This window comes from Hesperophylax consimilis, chromosome 7, assembly GCF_061612785.1.
Source record: "Hesperophylax consimilis isolate HC1 chromosome 7, BYU_Hcon_1.0, whole genome shotgun sequence".
NCBI classification, from domain to species: Eukaryota; Metazoa; Arthropoda; class Insecta; order Trichoptera; family Limnephilidae; genus Hesperophylax; species Hesperophylax consimilis.
Window position 1 is genome coordinate 9,322,940 of NC_142842.1, and position 9,233 is coordinate 9,332,172.

At 58.2% G+C, this 9,233-nt stretch overlaps 1 protein-coding gene across 1 annotated transcript; it reads right to left on the bottom strand.

The window, feature by feature from the left end:
- Nucleotides 1-672: 672 nt before the first annotated feature.
- Nucleotides 673-7,203, bottom strand: LOC149422274 (uncharacterized). Its single transcript, XM_089633556.1, has 3 exons — nt 6,808-7,203; nt 4,725-5,976; nt 673-4,622 (listed from the first exon to the last, which is right to left on the bottom strand). Exons 1-3 carry the CDS (start codon nt 7,201-7,203, stop codon nt 673-675), a joined length of 5,598 nt encoding a protein of 1,865 aa, XP_089489682.1.
- Between the last annotated feature and the right edge of the window lie 2,030 nt (nt 7,204-9,233).

A 9,233-nucleotide genomic window follows, 5' to 3' on the forward strand; every position in this document is an offset into this window, starting at 1 on the left:
GGGACGAATTTGACTTGGCCCCTGACTGTTCTTCAAACCACTTTGCCCGGTCATTTTTATTTAAATACATTTTTGTGAGTTTGCACAAATTACATATTAAAAAAGGGGAATTGACATCATACATATTAAAAGGGGAATTGAGTTTTGCACAATATTCAATTTTGTGCAAACGGCGAGTTTTGTAAAGGAAACTGCGTTTGCACAATTTCAAACCTTGTGCAAATTTACATATTAGAGAGAAAACATTTATTTAAAGGGGAAGATTTGCACAATATTCAATTTTGTGCAAACGGCGAGTTTTGTAAAGGAAACCGCGTTTGCACAATTTCAAATCTTCATGCAAATCTTCCATGTTTTGTACAGATGATAGGTATTTAATTTATAAGACGGTGTCGGGGGGTCAAGCCTTTGTTTTTTGTCTATAATGATGACTGCTTGACCCCGTGGTTTTATTTATTAATCAGCAGATAAGATTTATAGTTCTACAAGTTTTACACAGATAAGATTAGGTACAGATTTTGTATAGAGAAATTTGTTGCATAAATTCGAATATGCGCAGAGGTGAGTTTGTAATTGAACTGCCTCTGCGTAAATTCAGATTTATGCAAATTAATTCAAGTCAGTGGAGGTACGTCCGGTACAATTCTCCCCCCGGTGCAGTCACGGCTGCGCCTAGCGGTCCGGACGTGTAGGTCGGCGGCGTCCTCGACGTCCGGTTCCCCTGGGCCGCTGGGGGTTGTGGCTCCCATGCGGCATCCGTGGTCCGGGTGCTGTAGAGGGCGGCGCTGGTGCTGGTGCCGGTGCGGGCGCTGGTGCTGGTGCGGGGAGGATGAGGGCGAGTTTTACAGCCGGGCGGGTGTACGTCCCTGTGGCTGTTTGGACCCGGGCTGTCCTCACTTGGCCATCGGCAGCTGGGATGGCTTCGACGATACGTCCGCGCGGCCAGCTGTTGCGTGGCAGCGCGGGGTCCAAGATGACCACCAAGTCACCAGCTCTGAGGGGGTCAGTCGGGTGGTGCCACTTCTGTCGGGCGCCCAGGGTGGGGAGGTACTCACGGAGCCACCGCCTCCAGAACATATCGGCGAGTTGTTGGCTGATACGCCACTGGCGACGGAGACATACCTCCTCCTCCTTGCTGTCGTAGAGTGACAGATGCGGGCGGTTCCCGGCAGACCCCATGAGAAAGTGATTTGGGGTGAGGGGCTCTTCGTCCCGCGGGTCGACAGAGACATGAGTCAGTGGCCGATTGTTGACCACAAACTCAGCCTCTGCCAATGCTGTGCGCAGGGTTTCCTCCCTTGGCGCCCTCTCTTTTAAGGTGGCGCTCAGGGCTCTTTTCACCGAGCGCACCAACCTTTCCCAGGCTCCCCCCATGTGGGGACTGAGGGGGGTGATGAATCGCCACTCGATGCCCTTGGTAGCCATGGCGTCCGTCATCCTGTCATCCTGCTGCAGGGCTGCCGTGGCATCCCGAATTTCCGCGTCCGCACCACGGAAGTTCGTCCCGTTGTCTGAGTACAACACCTTGGGCTGACCTCTTCGGGCGGTCATCCGTTGTAAGGCCATAATCGCCGAGTCGGCAGACAGCGAGACCGCTAGCTCCAGATGGATGGCGCGGGTGGAGAGGCAGGTAAATAGGGCTCCATAGCGCTTCTCCCGATGTCTGCCGACGGTGACCTCCATCGGCCCGAAGTAGTCCAGTCCGCAGTGTGTAAAGGGGCGGACGTGGTGCGCCAGGCGGGTCGGCGGGAGAACCCCCATCAGTGGAGGAGAGGGCTTGCTCCGTCGTAAGCGGCAGGTGGGGCAGTCGTGGCTGATCTTCCTGCTGATGGTACGGAGGCGCAGGATGAAGAAGCTGCACCGGATCTCGGCCACAGTTTTCTCCGTGCTTGGATGGTCCGCCTTTTCGTGGTAGTGGCGGATCAGCAGTCGGGCGTATGGATCGGTGCCATCCAAGATCACGGGAGTCTTCGCCACGCTCGTGCTTCCGGTGAACTCCCTCAGCCGTGAGCCCATCCGCAAAACGTCATCAGGTCCGAGGGAGGGGGCCAAACTGACGAGACGACTGGCGGAAGGTAGCGCCTGGCTGAGACGAATGGTGTGCAGGTCAGTGGAGAAGGCGTCTTCTTGGGACCTTCTCACCCATCTGCGCTCAGCCTCCGTTAGCTCGTCTGCTCGTAAAGAGTTTTCGGGGGGACGGTTTGGGCCCGTCCGACAGCGCCTGATGAAGCGTAGCATCCACGCTGTAGCCCGGATCAGCCGGTGCCATGACGAGAACCTCTCGACCAGAGGTAGGGCCTCTCCGGCTGTGGCGATGTGCCCGACGTAGTGTCGGGGCCGGGTCTCGAGGGTCTTGTCGTCTGGCTTCGTGAGGGTGCGCTCCTTTGGCCAGTCGCTCTCCGGTGTGGTGAGGAAGGCGGGGCCGTTGAACCATCTTCCTTGGAGAGACAGGTCGGGCAGCTCCAAGTCCCGGGTGCCGATGTCGGCCGGGTTCTGCTTGGTGGGGACCCACCTCCAATTGGCTATGGAGGTGAGTTCATCTATCTCGCCCAACCTGTTGGACACGAACGCAGAGTATGTGCGTGGATCGGTGCGTAACCAGCACAGCACTGTGGTCGAGTCCGTCCAGAAGATGGTTGACGCTATCTTCGCTTGGCTCTCCAACCGGATGGTTCTGGCCAATCTAGCCGCCATGAGTGCGGACTGCAGCTCAAGGCGGGGTATGGATAGCGGCTTGAGAGGTGCCACCTTACATTTGCTGGCGATGAAGGTGGCTTTAAGGGTGCCCTGCACTTCCTCCACGAAGTAGGCGACGGCACAGCAAGCTTGCTCCGAGGCGTCGCAGAAGAGGTGCAGGGTCACGCTGCTTGACCTCTGTCGGAGCGACCGTCGTGGGATGGAGACGCTGCTTTCCTGGAGCAGGCTCATCCAGTCCCTCCAGCGTTCAGCGTGCTCCGAGGTGATGTGGTCGTCCCATCCAACGCTCGAACGCCACACGGCTTGCAGTAGGATCTTCGACCGTATGGTGAGGCAGGAGACGAAGCCCACCGGGTCGAAGATCTTCATGACGATGGAGAGGAGCTGCCGCTTTGTAGGCCGTGTGGCTTCCTCTAGACTGGCCGCTTCCAGGAAAGTGTAGATGAAGCGGTCGGTAGATGGGTCCCACACCAGTCCCAGGACCCTCTCGGTCTCGCTGCTCCCGCTGCTGATAGCTACCGTGGAGGTGGCGCGGTCTTCAGGGGGCACATCGGCGATGGCGTCCAGGCTGTTTGAGGCCCAGTTCGTAAGGTGGAACCCTCCCTTTGCAAGGAGGGCTCTTACGTCTCGGACTAGGGCAGCAGCTTCGTCAGGGTTGTCCACTGCGTCCAGGTAATCGTCCATGTAAAACCGTGAACGAATGGCTGCTGCGGCGGCCGGGTACTGGTGCTCGTACTGACCGGCCACCCTGTCCCGCACGTACTGGGCACTGCTGGGCGAGCAGGTAGCCCCAAACATCATGGACGCCAGCTGGTAGGTGTCCGGCTGTTGCCGGTCCGGCGACCTCCACAGGTAAAGTTGCGAAGACTGGTCCTCTTTCCTGATTTGGATCCTCAGGAACATCTCCTGGATGTCGGCGGCAATGGCTATACCGCCTTCCCGGAATCGGAGGATGTTCCCCAGGAGAGAGGACAGCAGGTCAGGGCCAGTGAGTAGTTGGTCGTTAAGTGACGTCCCTCGGCATCGGCTGGCGGCGTCGAACACAACCCTTATCTTCCCTGGCTTGTTCGGGTTGGTGACGGCGAAGTGGGGAAGATACCACTTCCGTGGGGCAGGGAGCGACGCCTCATTGGGGGAGAGGCGTCTGGCGTAGCCTTTGGTGACAAGCTGCGTCATTTTGTCATTGTACGCCGCTGCCAGGGTTGCGTCCGCTGCGAGCTTTTTCTCGAGGGACTGGAGCCGCTTCAGCGCACACTGCCGGTTGTCGGGTAGTGTGGCGTCAGGGTGTCTCCACAGGAGGCCAGTTTCCCACCGCCCAGAAGGTAGGGGGCGGGTGGTTTCTGCCATTAATGCCATGGCCTTTGTGTCCATGGCATTGACTCTCGCCGCAGACGTGACGCCGAGGGAGTCGACGGCAAAGTTGGATGTTACCAACTCCCTCAGGCGGGCATCTGCAGCGGTCTCCGACTGGAGGGCCAGTGTGGTAGCTGGCCCGTCATTGCTGAGGCTCGAGCCTCCGTGGGCGATCCACCCCAAAGCGGTCCGTGACACTATTCGAGTAGTGCTATTCTCACGGACCTCTCTTGACACGATAAGGTGGGCATTATCCTGCCCGATCAAGAGTTTTGGGGTGACGCGTCTTCCAGGAACGCGCTGCTCCGGCAGGCTCAGGTCAGCTACTGTGTGGGCGGTGATGTTGAAGGTGGGCTCCAATCCAGCGCCCCGGATCGTCAGCTTCACGCGTTGGGAGCGGGCGTCGGAGGTACACATCCCCTTCGCTCCGTGCAGCCGCAGACTGTGGACTGGGCCGCGTGCGCCGATCTGCGTTGCGGTGTCAGCGTCGATGAGGGTGACGGTGGATCCCTCATCCAGAAGAGCGAACGTTGACAATTCCCCGTCCGTGGGGCCCCGCAACACAACCGGCACTATTTTTAGCAGCACGCGGCTGTCCACTGTCTGGCGTCACAGGTTCACCTCCGCGACCGTCTCCCGGTGGAGCAGCCGATGATGCGGGTAGCGGCACTCACCCACACCACACCACACTGTCTCCTTGCAGTCCCTGGAGTGGTGCGCCTCCAGGCACTTGCGGCACAGATTGTTAGTGCGGACTGTCTCCCACCGGAGGGAGAGCGGTTTGGCAATAAACTCGCGGCACTCCCGAGTTCTGTGTGGCTCACCGCACTGAGCGCACGCACTTTTCACTTTGTTTTTGTTTATTGTTCTCACTACGGGTGGTGGTGGGCGGTTGGCCTTCCCCTCTGGCGGTGTGGCCACAGCGTTGGCCAGCACGTGCTCCCGGCGCCCTTTGCCGGATCTCAAGGGATCCACCATCCCGCTGACCGGGATCACGCCGGCGACGCCCCTCAAAAATGCTGCCAACTGGAGGATGGTGGACTGGGTTGTTTGCCCCAGCATCCGCAGCTCCAGCAGCCAGGCCATCCTTAATGTGCATGGCATCTTGGCAGTGATGTCGGCCAGCAGGGCGGGGTTGGTGAGGTAGCCTCCCGTCCTCAAGTCCCGCAGGGAAGCCACCAGGTTCTGAATTGTCCCGGAGAAGTCCGCAATCTCCTCCAAGGTGGCTTCGGCAGACAGAAAGGGCAGCTTCCTCACCTTATCCAGCATAAGGTTGGCTATTGAGCCCGATCCGCCGTACCGCTCCTCCAGGGTCGAAATAATTTCGGGCACTCGGTCCGGGTTCAGTAGGAGCGAGTACACGTTTTCCCTCGCCTTCCCCTTAAGCGCACGCTGCAACCTTATAAGGTTCTCGCTCAGCGTGAGCTTGCAGGTCGAGGTGGACTGCTCGTATTGCGCAATCCAGGCCGGCCATTCGAGGGGGTCGCCTGAGAATATGGGGAGGTCTTTGGCGGTGGACTGTCGGGCAATGAGGGCGGTCATCCGGAGGTCCTCCTCTACTGAGGGACGAGGGCTGTCCTGGGCGCGCGTGGAGCGGATGGCGTCAGCCAGCAGGGTGCCCAGCTGTGCCAGGAACGGGTCGGCGCCTTGTCGGACCCACTCGCTGGTGTGATGGGCAGTCTCATCGGCGGTCGGCTGCGGGGGGAACAGCGGCGAGAAGCTCTGAGATGAGGCACCCGGGTAACCGGCAGGAGGTGCGCCAGGGTGCTCGCCAGGGTAGGCACCAGGATGCGCTGCAGCGGGCGCAGCAGGGGACCCGCCCCCAGGGTAGGCGCCAGGATGCGCAACAGCGGGCGCAGCAGGGGGCCCGCCAGGGTGCTCAGCAGGGTAGGCGGCGGGATGCGCACCGGGGGGCGCGCCAGGGTGCTCGCCAGGGCAGGCGCCAGGATGCGCAGCAGCGGGCGCAGCAGGGGGCGCAGCAGGGGGCCCGCCAGGGTGCTCGCCAGGGCAGGCGCCAGGATGCGCAGCAGCGGGCCCGCCAGGGTAGGCGGCAGGGTGCGCACCAGGGGCCGCGCCAGGGTAGGCGGCAGGGTGCGCACCAGGGGCCGCACCAGGGTAGGCGGCAGGGTGCGCACCAGGGGCCGCACCAGGGTAGGCGGCAGGGTGCGCACCAGGGGCCGCACCAGGGTAGGCGGCAGGATGCGCACCAGGGGCCGCACCAGGGTAGGCGGCAGGGTGCGCACCAGGGGCCTCACCAGGGTAGGCGGCAGGGTGCGCACCAGGGGCCGCACCAGGGTAGGCGGCAGGGTGCGCACCAGGGGCCGCACCAGGGTAGGCGGCAGGGTGCGCACCAGGGGCCGCACCAGGGTAGGCGGCAGGATGCGCACCAGGGGCCGCACCAGGGTAGGCGGCCGGGTGCGCACCAGGGGCCGCACCAGGGTAGGCGGAAGGGTGCGCACCAGGGGCCGCACCAGGGTAGGCGGCAGGGTGCGCACCAGGGGCCGCACCAGGGTAGGCGGCAGGGTGCGCACCAGGGGCCGCACCAGGGTACGCGGCTGGGTGCGCACCAGGGGCCGCACCAGGGTAGGCGGCAGGGTGCGCACCAGGGGCCGCACCAGGGTAGGCGGCAGGATGCGCACCAGGGGCCGCACCAGGGTACGCGGCTGGGTGCGCACCAGGGGCCGCACCAGGGTAGGCGGCAGGGTGCGCACCAGGGGCCGCACCAGGGTAGGCGGCAGGGTGCGCACCAGGGGCTGCACCAGGGTAGGCGGCCAGGTGGGTGCCAGGGGGGTCCGCCCCTGGCAGGTACTGCGTCGCGGTGGAGAGGGCTGCGAGCAGCTGAGCGAGCTGCCTGCTCATTGTCCGGTTCGCCTTCCGGAGCTGCCTGACCGTGTCTTCTGTTGTGGTTGAATCCTCCTCTGCATCGGAGGATGGTGCGCTGTCAGGGCCGGCAAAGTGAGTGTCGGCAGGGCTGGCAGCGCGTGGGGCGGCAGGTCCGGCAGGGTCAGGGCCGGCAGGGGGGGCAGGGTGAGGGCCGGCAGGGCCGGCGGGGTGAGGGCCGGCAGGGCCGGCGGGGTGAGGGCCTGTCACCAGCTCCACGTCGGGTTGTGAATCTGGGGTGGAGGCCTCGCGGCCGCTCCGCAGGGACGGCATCTCGGGACGTCACTGGAAGGCGCGAAGTAGTGAAGGCGTGAAGAGGCGATCGCGGCTCGAAGGACCATGTACGGGACGGCACTGTAGTCGCCGGCCGCACAGACGATATAGCGGGAGTGGCCGGCTGGCCGCTTCGACGCCTTGGAAGGGAAGGTCGGGAAAAGGTAGGGAGAATGTTGAAAAAATGGAAAAAATGGGGAAAAATATGGGGAAAATGCAAAAATGGGGGAAAATGTGGTAAAAAATGGGGAAAAATTACGAAAGGGAAAAATGGGGAAAATGTGGGGGGAAATGGGGAAAAATTTAGGGAAAAGGGAGAAATGGGGAAAATGTGGGAGAAAGGTATAAGGCAGGGGGGAGGAAGGTAGGGGGGAACCTGCGCCCTGACTAGGGACGCTTCGACTATTGTGAAAGTTTCTTCTTGATGAACACCAGGGAGCCGGAAGAAAGAAGAAGGCCAGGTTGAAGTGAAGGTCCAGGGCAGAAGAGGCTTGAAGGCAGTCAGGGCAGTCCAGGAGAGGTGTTGATGGTCCGATCGTTGCTGGCTCTCTGCCGAATTGCACAAGTTGTCCGCCTTTTAAAGGACCAACGGGCCTAGCTCTCCCTTTGTTAGCGACAAATTCCGAGAATTATTTTTGGGTTCCCGGAATTTGTCACAGGAATGAGCGCCGTTGTTGCGTAACTTGGAAGGGGACGAATTTGACTTGGCCCCTGACTGTTCTTCAAACCACTTTGCCCGGTCATTTTTATTTAAATACATTTTTGTGAGTTTGCACAAATTACATATTAAAAAAGGGGAATTGACATCATACATATTAAAAGGGGAATTGAGTTTTGCACAATATTCAATTTTGTGCAAACGGCGAGTTTTGTAAAGGAAACTGCGTTTGCACAATTTCAAACCTTGTGCAAATTTACATATTAGAGAGAAAACATTTATTTAAAGGGGAAGATTTGCACAATATTCAATTTTGTGCAAACGGCGAGTTTTGTAAAGGAAACCGCGTTTGCACAATTTCAAATCTTCATGCAAATCTTCCATGTTTTGTACAGATGATAGGTATTTAATTTATAAGACGGTGTCGGGGGGTCAAGCCTTTGTTTTTTGTCTATAATGATGACTGCTTGACCCCGTGGTTTTATTTATTAATCAGCAGATAAGATTTATAGTTCTACAAGTTTTACACAGATAAGATTAGGTACAGATTTTGTATAGAGAAATTTGTTGCATAAATTCGAATATGCGCAGAGGTGAGTTTGTAAATGAACTGCCTCTGCGTAAATTCAGATTTATGCAAATTAATTCAAGTCAGTGGAGGTACGTCCGGTACAAACACCTTAAGTACGACAGAATTATTTTTAGGATTCTTTCTTGTGTAGTGTAGGACTACTGCGCGGTAAGAGGGGACTGCGGGCGGGCATTCCAAACTTCAACCATTTAAATTAGGTATCGGTGTGCACAAATTCATTCAAACGTACGCTCTTCAAAATGATTTGCTTGTACCTACAGGCCGGATTCTCACCTCATCTATTCCATAGAATGAAAACTGAAGTCGATTTCTATCGGGCATTCTATCGCGTAGAAAGCATGTTCTCAGTGTTCTATTTTACAGATTTGGAGAATTAGATCATGGAAAATATGAGGTGGGAACCCAGAACCCAGGAAAGACATATTATGCTCGGACGCTTGGAAGTGTGGTTATATTATGATAGAAGGCACTGATTTCCAGCAGACAAAAAGTTTTAGTGCACTCAGGGCCGGTCCTGTGCTGGCGCAATTGGAGCAGTCCACTGCGGGCGCCGACTTGCCAAGGAGCCAAGACGCTGGTATACCTAACACAGCGCCCTCGAGGTTTTTACTAGCGCCAGGCGCCGTTTGGTTCAGAGCCGGCCCTGGGTAGCACTGCTAAATAATAAGTATAGATATTATGCACACTTAAATAGATTGCCTTCCATTTTTTGGTCTGGGTCTACGGACTGCATAAAACGGCTTATGAAGTAAAATTAGTCATCTATCTAAACTAAATAAT